The sequence below is a fragment of the Stegostoma tigrinum genome, chromosome 7, assembly GCF_030684315.1.
Source record: "Stegostoma tigrinum isolate sSteTig4 chromosome 7, sSteTig4.hap1, whole genome shotgun sequence".
Lineage (NCBI taxonomy): Eukaryota > Metazoa > Chordata > Chondrichthyes > Orectolobiformes > Stegostomatidae > Stegostoma > Stegostoma tigrinum.
In genome coordinates this window covers 31,962,874-31,978,919 of record NC_081360.1, presented here as the reverse complement: position 1 = coordinate 31,978,919, position 16,046 = coordinate 31,962,874, and the positions used below count along the sequence as shown (strand labels likewise).

At 42.1% G+C, this 16,046-nt stretch overlaps 1 protein-coding gene across 9 annotated transcripts in view; it reads right to left on the bottom strand.

Moving 5' to 3' along the window:
- ankrd44 (ankyrin repeat domain 44) overlaps nt 1–16,046 on the bottom strand; it is a 161,321-nt gene that overhangs the window by 54,256 nt on the left and 91,019 nt on the right. For 6 of the 9 annotated variants that reach the window (XM_048533852.2, XM_048533851.2, XM_048533843.2 and 3 more), the window contains 6 exons: nt 15,398–15,480; nt 14,540–14,657; nt 14,161–14,229; nt 13,652–13,792; nt 13,127–13,210; nt 3,860–3,971 (listed from right to left, as the gene is read on the bottom strand). In XM_048533852.2, coding sequence (XP_048389809.1) covers nt 3,860–3,971; nt 13,127–13,210; nt 13,652–13,792; nt 14,161–14,229; nt 14,540–14,657; nt 15,398–15,480 — 607 coding nt within the window. The remainder of the gene's footprint in view (nt 1–3,859; nt 3,972–13,126; nt 13,211–13,651; nt 13,793–14,160; nt 14,230–14,539; nt 14,658–15,397; nt 15,481–16,046) is intronic. The other 3 variants (XM_048533846.2, XM_048533849.2, XM_048533850.2) reach the window with 1 other exon arrangement.

The window sequence follows — 16,046 nt, the reverse complement described above, 5'->3', positions numbered from 1 at the left end:
CAAGGCCGTGCAGACTATCCTTAATCAGTCCTTCTAAAACATGCAAATCCCATCCCTCAGAATCTCCTCCAACAATTTACTCGCCACTGATCAGTCTAAGTGCTTTGGCTTTTCCTTACCACCTTCCTTAAAAGTTGACATGATGTTACCCAACCTCCAGTCTTCTGGCACCTCACCAGTGACTGCTGGTGATTTCGGAGACGTGGATAGAGCAGGGTCAGGAATGGATGTTGCAGGTTCCAGGGTTTAGATCTTTCATTAAGGTCAGGGAAGGTGGTAAAAGAGGAGGTGTGGCTTTGTTACTCAAAGACAGTATAACGGTGGCTGGAAGAACTATTGATAAGGACTCGTCTACTGAGGTGGTATGGGCTGAGGTCAGAAACAGGAGTTTTTTTAATAGGCCCCCGCAAAGTTCCAGGGACGTGGAGGAGAGGATCGGCAAAACTATTCTGGGCAGGAGTGAAAAGAACAGGGTGGTCATTATGGGAGACTTTAACTTCCCTAGCATTGACTGGAAATGCTATAACTCTAGTAGGTCGGATGGATCAGTTTTTGTCCAATGTGTGCAGGAGGGTTTCCTGACTCAGTATGTCGAAGGGCCGACAAGAGGGGAGGCCACCCTGGATCTGGTACTTGGTAATGAACCAGGCCAGGGGTTTGATTTAGTGGTAGGTGAGCACTTTGGAGAGAGGGACCACAATTCAGTTATGTTTACTTCAGCAATGGAAAGGGATAGGAACATGCCACAGGGCAAGAGTTATAGATGGGGGGGAAGGACAATTATAATGCAATTAGGCAAGACTTAGGAGGCATAGAATGGGTTAGCAAAATGCAGGGGATGGGGACAATCGAAATGTGGAGCTGGTTTAAGGAACAGAGATTGCGTGTGCTTGGTAGGTACGTCCCTGTCAGGCAGGGAGGAAGCAATAAGGTAAGGGAACCGTGGTTTACTAAACAAATTGTATCTCTTATTAAGAGAAAGAGGGGGGCTTATGTGACGATGAGACGAGATGGTTCAGATGAGGCGATGGAGAGTTACAGATTAGCTAGGAAGGATTTAAAGAGAGTTAAGAGCAAGGAGGGGACATGAGCAGACACTGGCAGGTAGAATAAAGGAGAACCCTAAAGCTTTCTAAGGGTATGTGAGAAATAAGAGGATGACGAGGATAGGAATAGGGCCAGTCAAAGACAGAAGTGGGAGGTTGTGTGCGGACCCTGTGGAGATTGGAGAGGTGCTAAATGATTATTTCTCATCTGTTTTCACTGAGGAACAGGAGAATATTGTAGAGGAGATGACTGAGTTACTGGCTACTAGAATGGAAAGGATTAAGGTTCGTAAGGAGGAGGTGTTATCAATTCTAGAAGGTGTGAAGGTAGAGGAATCCCCTGGGCCAGATGGGATTTTTCCGACGATTGTCTGGGAAGCTAGGGAGGTGGTGGCGGAGCCTTTGGCCTTGATCTTTGAGTCCTCATTGTCTACAGGTTTAGTACCAGAGGACTGGAGGATTGCAAATGTTGTGCCCTTGTTCAAGAAGGGCAGTAGGGATGACCCAGGTAATTATAGACCTGTGAGCCTTACATTGGTTGTAGGAAAAATTTTTGAAAGGATTCTAAGAGATAGGATTTATAATCATCTAGCAAGCAACAATGTGACTGGAGATAGTCAGCATGGATTAGTCAAGGGCAGGTCGTGTCTCACAAGCCTCTGAGTTTTTTGAGAAGGTGACCAAGCATGTGGATGAGGGAAGGGCAGTTGACGTGGTGTACATGGACTTCAGTAAAGCCTTTGATAAGGTTCCACATGGTAGGCTATTGGACAAAATACAGAGGCACGGGATTGAAGGAGATTGAGCAGTTTGGATTAGAAACTGGCTTTCTGTAAGAAGTCAACGAGTGGTGGTTCATGGAAAATATTCAGCCTGGAGTCCAGTTACTTGTGGTGTGCCTCAAGGATCTGTTTTGGGACCACTGCTGTTTGTCATTTTTACAAATGACTTGTCGCAGGCATAGGTGGATGGGTTAGTTAAGTTTGCAGATGACACTAAAGTTGGTGGAGTGGTGGACAGTGTCGAAGAATGTTGCACGTTGCAGGGAGACTTAGATAAGCTGCAGAATTGGGCCGAAAGGTGGCAAATGGAGTTTAGTATGGATAAATGTGAGGTGATTCACTTTGGGAGGAATAATAGGAAGGCAGAATACTGGATCAATGGAAAGATTCTTAGTAGTGTGGATGTGCGGAGGGATCTTGGTGTCCATGTACATAGATCCCTGAAAGTTGCCACCCAGGTTGATGGTGCTGTTAAGGCGGCTTACGGTGTGTTAGGTTTTATTGGTAGAGGGTTTGAGTTCCGGAGCCGTGATGTCATGATGCAACTGTACAAAATGCTAGTGCGGCCTCACTTGGAATATTGTGTGCAGTTTTGCTCGCCCCATTACAGGAAGGATGTGGAAGCATTGGAAAAGGTGCAGAGGAGGTTTACCAGGATGTTGCTTGGTCTGGAGCGCAGGCCCTATGAAGAAAGGCTGAGGGACTTGGGTCTGTTCTCATTGGAGAGGAGGAGGCTTGGAGGGGATTTAATAGAGACATACAAGATGATCAGAGGATTAGATAGGGTGGACAGTGAGAGTGTTTTTCCAAGGACGATGACTTCAGCTTGTACGAGGGGGCATAGCTACATATTGAGGGGTGATAGATTTAAGACAGATGTCAGAGGCAGGTTCTTTATTCGCTGAGTGGTAAGGGCATGGAATGCCCTGCCTGCCAATGCAGTTAACTCAGCCACATTAGGGGCATTTAAACAATCCTTGGATAAGCATATGGATAATGATGGGGTAGTGTAGGGGGAGGGGCTTAGATTAGTTCACAGGTCGGCGCAACATCGAGGGCCAAAGGGCCTGTTCTGCGCTGTAGGAAAAAAGAAGTGTGTCTCTTCGGAAACATCTGATCAGTTCTCAGGGATTTATCTACTTTTATATATGTTTTAAAACCTCCAGCATCTCCTCTTCTGTAATATGAACTTTTTCTGAGACATCACTACTTATTTCCTGAAGTATTTTAATCCTTCTCCATAGTAAATACAGATGCAAAATATTCTGTTGGCATCTCACCCATCTTCTGTGGTACTATACATAGGTTGTAACATAGATCTTTCAGATACCCTATACTCACCCTTGTTCCTCTTTTACCCTTAATATATTCATAGAACCTCTTTGGGTTCTCAACAACTTTATCTGCCGAAGCTAGTCCTACTATACTCCTGTAGGGATTCATTTGATGCCGGCTGTCCATATCTGATACGCGCCTGTTTCTTTTTCTTGATAAGAGCCCAATTTCTCTTGTCATCCAGCATTCCCTATGCCTACCAGCCTTGCGCTTCACACTAACAGGAACATACTGTCTTTGAACTCTCTATTTCATTTTTACAGGTCTCCCATTTCCTAATCCTTCCTTTACCTGCGAATAGCCTCTACAAATCAACTTTTGAAAGTTCCTGTCAAATAATACTGTCAAAATTGACCTTACTTCAACTTACAGCCTTAACTTTTGGTAAGTTCTACCCTTTGCCATAGCTATTTTAAAATTAATAGAATTATGACCACTTGCACCAAAGTGCTTTGATAGCAATTGTTTGAGAACATAATGTAGTGTTTAAAAAAACTTATTGAAAAGAAGCCTCAAGTTGAAACCATAAATAGACATCACAACTGTATCTGTATCCATCCTAAATGCATTGTATTGCTCTCGGCTTAGTCAAACAATCCATACCAACTTTAGTAAATTGACGATTTCAGGTTGCAATAAATTTTGCAAATTTTTTGGTGAATGAAGAGATTACATGGGATGAGTTATATCGCTTACCAGTTCCAGACATTGCTTATGCCCAAATGCAGCAGCATAGTGAACTGCATTATAACCCTGCTTGTCCCGTATTGCTGGATTGGCATCATTGTGAAGTAAATACTGCAAACAGCTGTAACACATTTGACAAAAGATTTAGAATTAATCAGTGTTCTATTTTTCTCTTATCTCATCCTTTCTTCCATCCGCACCTAGTAGCATCATTCCTGCTTAACATGAATACAATTTCCAATTGGCAGATACATTCATCTCTTCAAGCATATACACAGTTTATATTTTCTGAAGACCTGGCTACATTGCAAAAATTCAGTAAAGAAATCCACCTGACCTATCTATCCTCACCTCCACCCATCCCATATCACAGTAGTGCTGCTGAAGTCCAATTTATTCAGGCTGCACACTGGTCATCTGAACTTGGGCAAACACTAGAAAGTCACAATTGCACTGACAACATTAAATGTGTCAATGCAAAATGACATTGCAAACTCTCAGGAATATTGACCTGTAGATCATTTAGATTAAAAATTGTGACTAAAGGAGTGCATAGTTTATTGAAATAACTTTTAAGCGCTAAATGTTTATACTAAGAGGAGAAAAGAAAATTGCTAAAGGACAAAGAGGTCAGCTTTCTCATTACAGAAACTACCAAATACAAAGTAGGCTACCCTATAGGTCAGTAAGTTGTTATTCACATCGCTAGCTCCTACTACAAAAAAAGAACCAAATATGTGCCCAGCATGTGGAAGAATACAACCTGATTTATGAACAAATACAACAGTGACAGCAAAACTGGGAAGATGGGATGGAGTCCTTACAGGAAACAATGCATGAGGAAAAGTAGTCAAGGCAGCTGAGAGAGTCAGTAGCGGTGAACAGTCTACCCTCAGGAACGGAAATATAAGTGAAGAGAAGGGAAGAACATTCCATTTAACTCAGACCCAAAGTCATATTTTTGTCTTGGAGAAAGTGGAGCAAGTTAAAAGGAGAGAAAAACATAATATGCTGGAGCAACTCAGCAGATCCTGCAGTATCAGCAGTGGGAAAAAAAACCATAATTAATGGATGTGAGTTTGCTCGCTGAGCTGGAAGGTTAGTTTTCAGACGTTTCGTCACCATTCTAGGTAACATCATCAGTGAGCCTCCGACGAAGCGCTGGTGTTATGTCCCGCTTTCTATTTATCTGGTTAGGTTTCCTTGGGTTGGTGATGTCATTTCCTGTTCTTTTTCTCAGGGGATGGTAGATTGGCTCCAAGTCAATGTGTTTGTTGATGGAGTTCCGGTTGGAATGCCATGCTTCTAGGAATTCTCGTGCATGTCTCTGTTTGGCTTGTCCTAGGATGGATGTGTTGTCCCAATCAAAGTGGTGTCCTTCCTTATCTGTACGTAAGGATACGAGTGATAGTGGGTCACGTCATTTTGTGGCTAGTTGATGTTAATGAATTTGATGATACATCAACTAGCCACAAAACGACATGACCCACTATCACTCGTATCCGTACATACAGATAAGGAAGGACACCACTTTGATTGGGACAACACATCCATCCTAGGACAAGCCAAACAGGGACATGCATGAGAATTCCTAGAAGCATGGCATTCCAACCGGAACTCCATCAACAAACACATTGATTTGGAGCCAATCTACCATCCCCTGAGAAAAAGAACAGGAAATGACATCACCAACCCAAGGAAACCTAACCAGATAAATAGAAAGCGGGACATAACACCAGCGCTTCGTCGGAGGCTCACTGATGATGTTACCTAGAATGGTGACGAAACGTCTGAAAACTAACCTTCCAGCTCAGCGAGCAAACTCACATCCAGAACCTCAACCTGAGCTACAAATCTTCTCAAAACTCGCTAACAGAATTAATGTTTCAAGCCTGACATGACACTTCCTCAGAACCCCTCTTTCCACAAATGCTGTTGTTTTTGTTTCAGATTTCCAACATCAGCAGTATTTGGCATTTGAATCAAAAGGAGGAACTGTTCAAAGCAGTGGAGAAGGAATATGGTGATGGATGGGGACTGTTCAGGACTCCTCTCAATGAAGAAACAGTTATCATAGCATTGTGGAGGAGGAGCACATGCAGAGGGATTGCATGTCCATGGCGAAGAGGTGACGAATGAGGCCAGAAGACTGGAAATTATGGAATTGGTCAGAAAATATCAGACGAATCATGAGTGTAAATGGTAAGAGACTGAAAGCAGGGAAAAAAATTGGTTAAGATAGGAATAAATAAGATCTGTAAGAAAGCAACAACCAGAAAAGATAGATTTACCAGAGCAACCTTATTTGCAGATATTTGGGAAGGTGGTAAAAGGGGGCTTGGAGAGGACGGTTGAGATGCTAAGCTGTGGAGGACAGCTTTACAGAGAAGATTAGCTTCGAAGTAGTATGCAAAACAAATGGCTTGGTGTTCAGTGTTGGGGTCATGGTCCAGTAAGACGAAGTGTCTGAAAGTTGGTGCTCAACCTCTGCGAGAGAGACTGCCATGCCACAGACAGCATACTTGTCAACAGGTTTCATAATAAAGTCAGGGTTAGGACCTGAGAGAACAGAGTGCAACAAGTTGTCTTAACGCTAAGTTGTCAGCAATATTCACAGCCTTTATAGTGCGTGCAACTAAGTAACCTTGAACAATCATTTGAATTCTGTCTGGCTGTTCGCCCGCTACATGGCTGGCTGTGAATGATTCGATTCAAGAATCAGTCAGAATGACTTTCTTGATTAAAAGATCAATATGGGTTCATATTTTCCCTGTTTAGAAGCTCAGATTAAATTATTCTGTTCAGGTTCTTTGCCCACATTTAATGTAGGAAATGGTCACTTTGGACCATTTAATTGCAGTTGCACACTTTGTAATCCATGCTATCAGCACATATTTCCATGCAAACACAAAATGACCAAGAGTGCTCCTACAGTACCATTTTCGAACACACGTTAATTTCCAATATCGGATCAGCAATGTAATGTCACCACAATCTCCAAAGGCTGCTATTTCATTGGAGAGACTCATTAATGGTGCTTTAACCTGAGGAAAATCAGGCCTTAAGGGAGAGCTTGAGAAGGTGGAACCTTCATGGTAATCTCAGGCAGTGCAAGAATTGAACCATGTTATTGGTGTCAATCTGCATGGAAACCAACCGTCCAGCTAACAGACATCAGAACAGTGTCATTATGATATCATGAAAATTTTTAATTTCCAATATCAGCCATCATCATGAAATCCCATCAGTAGTTAAATGCTATGAATCCATAATCAAGAAAAGTTTAGTTTGCAAGTCATTTCTTTCACGTAACATAACACACCTCGATAATCCCTACCAAAATGATAAGACATTTAAAAAGAGAAATTCAAATGCACAATGATCATTTCAAAAAATTACAAACACCCTCCCTCAAGAACTCCCTTATTTGTTCAAAGCCTCTTGGAAATTCGTTCACTCCTTCTGGAACTGATCACTGATTATGCCGCAAACCTCTAAATTCAGATAATTTTCCCCTTGGTGTCCCAGCTATTCTCCAAAGTACAGAATTCATGAATTCCTTCCACTGTGTTGTGGCGAAGCAACTCTCCAGCTTTTCTTGAAAAATCTCAGGATTGTGGATTTTTCAACTTCTTGTCCTTGTTTTGAATGTACATATACTACTTTTTCCAAGTCTGTTCTGAAAGCCTCAGCATAGTACAGTTTTGCTAGAGGAAAGTTGCGTCTCATAAATTTGATTGAATTTTGAGATAAAGTCAGGCGCATCAATGATGGAATTGATGCAGTTTATTTGTTAAACGCTTTGCTGAAATCCAAAGTCTCAATAGGAGACTGACAAAGGTTAAAAACACATGGAACCCAGGCTAACTTGCAAGATGGATCCAAGCTTGGCTTAGTGATAGAAGATGGTGGATGCTGGCAGAGGCTGTATGAGAGACTGGAGGTCAGTATGCAATGATGTACCACATGGATCATGGCTAGGTCACTGTGATATATGCAGATGAGAACGTGTATCCGAAGAAGTTTGGGAGTGGGGGCACAAGTGACTTTGCAAGTGTTACAAACATTGGGTGGAGGAATCAATCATCAGGAAGGAGGTCTTAGATTACACAAAAATGTAGGCAGGGTTGGTCAGATCAGTGGCAGATGGGACTTAACCGTCATAAGTCTGAAACGATGTGCTTTGGAAGAAGTGACAACGGAGTACTCAATAAATGGCAGGGGACTAGGAAGTTCACAAAGCAGAGGGATTTTGGAACACTTGTTCACAGTTCCTTGAAGAGGGCAGGACAGGGTCATAAGATAGTCAAGGCGGCATACAGGATACCTGCCTTTATCAGTGACCACAACAGACTGTAACAGCAGGGATGTCACGTTGGAGCTGTACAAAACTTGGGTTAAGCCACAGCTGATTACTGTGTGCAGTTCTGGTCACTGCACCATAGGAAGGATGTGATTGCACCGGAGGAGATGCAGAGGTGGTCATCAGGATGTTGCGTAGGATGGAAAATTTTAGCTCTAACCAGAGGCTGGATAAGTTTTCATTAGAGCAGAGAAGGCTGAGGGGAGACCTGATTAGGGTGTATACAATTTTGAGGGGCATGGACAGGGTGGGTAGAAAGCAGCTGCTCTGCTTTGTTGAATGGTCAACTAGAAGGAGCATAATTTTAAGGTGAAAGGCTGGAAATTTAGAGGGGATTTGACGAAAAACATTTTCACCCAGAAGGTGGTGGGGATCTGGAATGCACTGATTCAGAGACTAGTAGAGGCTAGAAACCTCACCTTTAAAAAGTACATGGATGAGCACTTGAAAATGCCACAACATTTAAGCCAATGGGCCAAGTGCTGGCAAGTGGGATTTGTGTAGATAGATTAGCGCAATGTCAATAGTTTGAGCACATCTTCTGCATTGTGTGACTCTATGACAATTCGCTAATTGTTGAAGCTGACTGTTCTCTAGCACAAGGCTAACTATCTTTCACTGAGACACTACTGTGGATTTCTTATCATTTCAAGCTAGGCAAATCTTCCAGTTTCTTTCTCCTGCACAAATTCCAAACTCAGTTTGAGCCCTAATCTCTTACCACATGGCAAATGCAATGTTAATATTTTGTCTGCCTGACCTGCTTTTAACTAATTTTGTTCCTCTAATTCAGCAAGTTCCATCCTCACAAGACCAAAAGTACAACTGCCTCTGTGAAAATTATCCAAATAAATGGAAGGAAGGTCGTCTAACCCCCACAATCCACTGTAAGACAACATGGCATATTTGGGATATTACAAACTGAAATGAAAACAGAAACGTTTCAAAGAATGTCATGAAGTAGAAAAACCAGGTAGAAATTCAGAGAGGTTTTAGGAAGAAATTCCAGAAGGTAGGGCCTAGACAACTGAAGATATAGCCAACTGTAAAACAATTAAAACTGGAGAAGGTCAAAAGGCCAGAATGAGAGTGGCAACCATTTTGGAGAGATCGGGATACAGGTGATACGGATAATGATGGGCCAAGGCATAGAATTATTTCAAAATAAGGACAAAAATTTTAAATCTGAAGCTAATTGCTGCAAATTAGCATTAGAATTTTGGATGACTTCATTAGAGAGGGAAGAATTTGGAAGGCCAGACAGGGATGCATTAAAACAGCAAAGTAGGAGTTAACAAAAGCAATGAACATTTCAGATGAGTGGTTGTCAGAGAGGAATCATTTAATGTCACAGAAGGGTAAATGATCAATCGTATTCAGTCAGATGCAGGAAGACTCCCACCATTTTCACCGAACTCAACTTGATGAGTACAAGAAATGAAGCTGAATGCTAACTAATAGCACACCGTGTATGGATACATGCATGCATCTAAAGGTATCCTCATTTTAAAGGTTAAAAGACGAATCTAAAATGAGGCGATTAAAAGGTACAGCAAGTCCTCACAAAGTCATGCCTGCATTACTGAAAAATCACAACTTTAAATGAAGATAACAAAGTGTGAGGCTGGATGAACACAGCAGGCCCAGCAGCATCTCAGGAGCACAAAAGCTGACGTTTCGGGCTGATACCCTTCATCAGAGAGGGGGATGGGGAGCGGGTTCTGAAAGAAAAAGGGAGAGGGGGGGAGGCGGACTGAAGATGGAGAGAAAAGAAGATAGGTGGAGAGGAGAGTATAGGTGGGGAGGTAGGTCAGTCCAGGGAGGACAGACAGGTCAAGGAGGTGGGATGAGGTTAGTAGGTAGGAAATGGAGGTGCGGCTTGAGGTGGGAGGAGGAGATAGGTGAGAGGAAGAACAGGTTATGGAGGCAGGGACAAGCTGGGCTGGTTTTGGGATGCAGTGGGGGAAGAGGAGATTTTGAAGCTTGTGAAGTCCACATTGATACCATTGGGCTGCAGGGTTCCCAAGCAGATTATGAGTTGCTGTTCCTGCAACGTTCGGGTGGCATCATTGTGGCACTGCAGGAGGCCCATGATGGACATGTTGTCTAAGGAATGGGAGGGGGAGTTAAATGGTTCGCGACTGGGAGGTGCAGTTGTTTCCTCATGCAGATGGCCTAAAGGCCCTCCACTTCTTCCTGCCCCACAGGCCCGACCAGTCAGCCTCCACCGACACCCTCATCCGCCTAGCCGAACTCGTCCTCACCCTCAACAACTTCTCAATCACTTCCTCCCGCTTCCTACAGACAAAGGGGGTGGCCATGGGTACCCTCATGGGCCCTAGCTATGCCTGCCTCTTAGTAGGTTATGTGGAACAGTCCCTCTTCCGAACCTACACATGCCCCAAACCCCACCTCTTCCTCCGTTACGTTGATGACTGTATCGGCGCCACCTCTTGCTCCCAAGAGGAGCTCGAACAGTTCATCCACTTCACCAACACCTTCCACTCCAACCTCAAGTTCACCTGGGCCATCTCCAACACATCCCTCACCTTCCTGGACCTCTCAGTCTCCATCTCAGGTAACCAGCTAGAAACTGATGTCTGTTTCAAGCCCACCGACTCCCACAGCTACCTAGAATACACCTCCTCCCACCCACTCTTCTGCAAAAATTCCATCCACTATTCCCAATTCCTCCGCCTCATCTGCTCCCAGGATGAGGCATTCCACTCCCGCACATCCCAGATGTCCACGTTGTTCAAGGACCGCAGCTCCACACCCACCGCCCCCCCCCCCCCACCCCAGTGGGCGAGAACACCCTTGACTGCGTCTCCCGCATTTCCTGCAACACGTCCCTCACACCCCGCCCCCGCAACAACCGCCCTAGGAGGATCCCACTCATCCTCAGATACAATGCACCATCCTCCGACGCTTCCACCATCTACAATCTGACCCCACCACCCAAGACATTTTTCCATCCCCACCCTTGTCTGCCTTCCAGAGAGACCACTCCCTTGTTCGCTCCACACTCCCCTCCAACCCCACCACCTTCTCCTCCAACCAAGGAAATGCTACATTTCCCCCCACAACTCCTCCCTCACCCCTATCCCAGGCCCCAAGATGAATTTCCATATTAAACAGATGTTCACCTGCACATCTGCCAATGTGGTATACTGTATCCACTGTACCTGGTGTGGCTTCCTCTACATTGGGGAAACCAAGTGGAGGCTTGGGGACTGCTTCGCGGAACACCTCCGCTCGGTTCACTATAAACAACTGCACCTCCCAGTCGCGAACCATTTCAACTCGTCCTCCCACTCCTTAGACGACATGTCCATCATGGGCCTCCTGCAGTGCCACAATGATGCCACCTGTAGGTTGCAGGAACAGCAACTCATATTCCACTTGGGAACCCTGCAGCCCAATGGTATCAATGTGGACTTCACAAGCTTCAAAATCTCCCCTTCCCCCATTGCATCCCAAAACCAGCCCAGCTCATCCCCTCCCCCCACTGCATCCCAAAACCAGCCCAGCTTGTCCCCGTCTCCCTAACCTGTCCTTCCTCTCACCTATCCCCTCCTCCCACCTCAAGCCGCACCTCCATTTCCTACCTACTAACCTCATCCCACCTCCTTGACCTGTCCATCTTCCCTGGACTGACCTATCCCCTCCCTTCCTCCCCACCTATACTCTCCTCCTCACCTATCTTCTCCTCTATCCATCTTCAGTCCGCCTCCCCCTCTCTCCCTATTTATTTCAGAACCGTCTCCCCATCCCCCTCTCCGAAGGAGGGTCTAGGCCCGAAACGTTTGCTTTTGTGCTCCCGAGATGCTGCTTGGCCTGCTGTGTTCATCCAGCCTCACACTTTGTTATCTTGGATTCTCCAGCATCTGCAGTTCCCATCATCTCTGATCACAACTTTTAATGAAGTTCCCATAGGAACCAACGTTCAAGCCAGTGTTTTCTGTCTGTAGATGATTTTTTGTTTGAAAAAAACGTGAAAGTTGCAAGGCAATACCATACATATGCACTCCCAGCTGAAAAAATGAATTAAATCATGAAACGTAAACAAAACACTGCAAAGTTACATAGTTCCAGATTTCTGTAGAAAACAACTTAACGTTAAATTTAAATGGTGTACATTCCTAAATACCTGCATTATAAACAAGGTGACTTTTAAACTAAAATACTTTTAAAAATAAAGACAAAATACAATCTAAAGGCAAGTACTGGTATTATAAATTCAGGGACATGTTAAAATTCTACTCATCTAACGAAGTTTGAATCGATCAGGCTCCACCTAGTGACAGTAGTTGATTGGTGCAGGTGGTTTATGCCACTGGATGCAGTCAGGAAATCAGTGCAGATAGAACAGAAACAGACACTGGAGACTTCAAAGGTAATAACATAGGCTAGGAAAGGGAGGGACGTGGTAAATATGAATTAAGGGGAAGGTATGAACAGACTGCAGGCCAAGTGCCCTGAGTGGGAAGGCAGAAAGCAAGCGCTTGAAAACAGGTATGCAGGAAACAAATCTGGCAAACAATGTTAAACTGAAACTCAACTCAAAATAAATACGTCACAATTTTGTTAAAAACATTGAAGTGAAACACTTAATTGAGTCGACTTTAAAATCAGAACTTATTGCACTAACTTCCATATAAACCTGCTCAATCTGGCAGCGCACCCATTTCAGATGAATGTGAACAACCAGCAGAATATATTAACATAGCAAAGAATGTCTCGGACACAAAGGAAAACCCTACACTGTTGAAGTTCAAAGCAAAGTATTCCATTCCTGATGTACAGCAAATTATAGTTAAAAACTAAGAACATTGTAGCACTCAAGTCAAACAAGCAGTAAGAACCATCACAAAAGTTTTAGTTCAACCATTGTCTGGAAAATTTCAACTTACAATGAGGCCTTTTTCTCCTTTTTCTCATTGGTGTCATCAAGTTCTTCAACATCTGCATCCGAATTTCCCAAGATACTTTTTTTCCTTGGTGAGGAATTCAAATGTTCAGGTGGTTTAGAATACTTAAAATCAATGAAAATTTCAAAATAAAGCTACTGTTACCTTACACTCTCTATTGTTAGAAAAAGATTCGAGAGAATTTGTAAAATATCTTTCAATTTCAGTTCCTTATTCTAATGCTATAATACTTATTTTTACAAATCAATTCCATAATTATCACAAAATACCCAAGACCTAATTCAATAGATTAAATAATTTTGTATCTTTGAAGTATTTAAAGCAATTTATCACAGGGGCTGGCCTCCATGACCTGTGAAAAATTTGTAATAGGCCTACTTCAAAGTCAGTTCATGCATGTGTGTTAAGCAGCGAAGACTTAATTTGTCATGTTTACAATGCAGAAATCATTAGCAGCAGGATCGTTATAAACTCATAACTTCAGACCACGTAAAAAGCTGCTCTTACTTTCTGTCCACATCAGATGCTGCAGCATAGTGTAAAGCAGTGCAGCCTCGTTCATCTGTTTCATTAATATTGGCCCCTGTTGACACCAGTGTCATGATAGACTCGTAGTTACAATTCGCAGCTGCATAGTGCAATGGAGTCCTGCACAACAACATGTAAATATGGAGTTTAGACATAATTTCAGGGATATCCAAACCACAAGAAATTATTTTAAAAATACATCACCTTCAGCTAGTTATTAAAGGAACTTTGGAAATAAAATCAAACATCTCAGTTGCAGCAACCAAAATTAATCACAAACTTGTGTCAGCAAATATTAATAAACGTATGGGTATATATACCCTTGAATTTTCAATTAAGTCTTTCAAGTGCTCTCTATTGAAAACTGCTAAACTGTTGAGAAAGCAAACAAAATAAAAATATGCTACTGGCTACTGTGCTCAGCAAAACCACAATCTAACTAACCGTAACTGCTGATTTATTACAAAATTTGAGCTTAAGTTACACACCTCCCGCATTTGTCCTTGTTATTGAAATCCGCTCCGCTACTCAGTAGTAGTTTTATGCAATCAACATTGCTGTGTGACAAAACATAAGGCGTGTTAGAGTGTAATGGTGTACAACAAAATAGTGTCTCAAAAAGTCAAAATTCAAACTAAGTTACAAACTAACCAGCAAGACAATGAGAACAAAATATTATCTTGAATTGGGAGAAGGTTAGTAAAACAAGTAGAAATAGTAAAATTAACTACTTCAAAGATTTGAGGAATTTGTTGAAAAAATATAAATTACATTCAGGATTTAAATGTATGTTGAACAAAACAATTTGAGAGGAAAACAATATTAAATTATATTTGAGAAAGGCATTTTTGTTCAAACTGAACTCACCCTCCTGCAGCAGCAGCATGAAGGCAAGTCCTTCCAAAATTATCAGGGGTGTCTATCTCAAAGCCTGCAGACAGCACGTGCTCGTTACTAAATGATGACACTATGCTATATTTTTGTCCTAGTAGACCGCAAGAAATGTTGCAAAGACAGAAGTCAATTAGCATAGGCAACGGTTTACAAGCTACCCAAGCAAATGGTTCCTTCAAAGAGGATCCTAAATCTCAAATTTAAGATGCTATTCCAGGACACTAGTTGAAGTACTAAATAATTTGGATGCATATAATTAAATTTCATTTGTTTTTATTCAATTTCTATTCCATGCTACATGTTTTAGGTATGTAAACTTTTTATAGTGAGAGCACATAATCAGTTTTTCTGCCTCCAAGGAAAAGAGGAGCTAAAAATCTTTTCATACTAAATAACAGGCTAGATTTCTGCTCCTTGACCGTCCTTAGGTGGAGCAGCAGCAGCATATCTTATTTTTGAAATAAATGCATGATTAGCAAAATGCTTTATTAATACATTCAAGCAAGTTAACTCGCAATTACATCTCATTAGCACATAAGGCACTTTTTAAGTATCATGTGGGAACTGGCAATTGCCAGCTACCAGTATTTAGCATTGTTTCAACATGTGCCAAGATAAACAAATCAGTCATTGATTTCTAAAACAATACAGGATACTGCAGCTAATGACACATTGCTACTCAGGAAAACCATGCAATTTGCAGAATTATAATCATAATGGGGCAACTATTAGAGAACAGAGAGACCAGGAAATCATTGAGCAATAAACCGAGTGAACAAAACCATGATCATTGATAGAATTCAAGTGGTCCTATGTTGTTAATACACTTGCCTGATGACAGTAACTTCCTGCAGCAATCTGCATGTGCATTCAATGCTGCTAAATGCAAGGGAAACATACCATGGATGCCACACCTAAGAAAAAAAATCACAATTGTGTCACAGAATAGAATACATTTTTAGGTTTTTAAACTCCTAGGTGCTTCTGTTACATGCACAAACTTCAACAAGACAGCCACATAAATTTGCCTAAGTGAGCAATAAAGCATTCTAAAGTAACATGCTCAATCATTTTGAACAATAAAACAAAAACTAAGATCATATGCTGTGTCTAAAGTTTAAAGTCTGGGAATTTTAAATAAGGACTAAAGTTGATTTTCAAAGTACATTACAAACATTTAATTTTCTTTAAAAGGCAGAAGATGCCAAAAAAAGTCAATGAAATAGAACAAATACTTCCGTATTTGCCAACATATGCCATAATTTATGCAAGTTCAATTTGGCAAAATATGCCGTCACGATCTATTTTCACTAAGCTCAACATCAACTTCAGCAAGAAAATAATTTTTTTCTGAACAAAAATACAAAGTTTATATTTGTCACTTCTCTCGTAAACAAATCACATATCACAGAACTTTCAGAATACCTCCAAAAGATAAGACAATGAAAACAACTCTCACAAAGGTATAGTGAAATGTGAT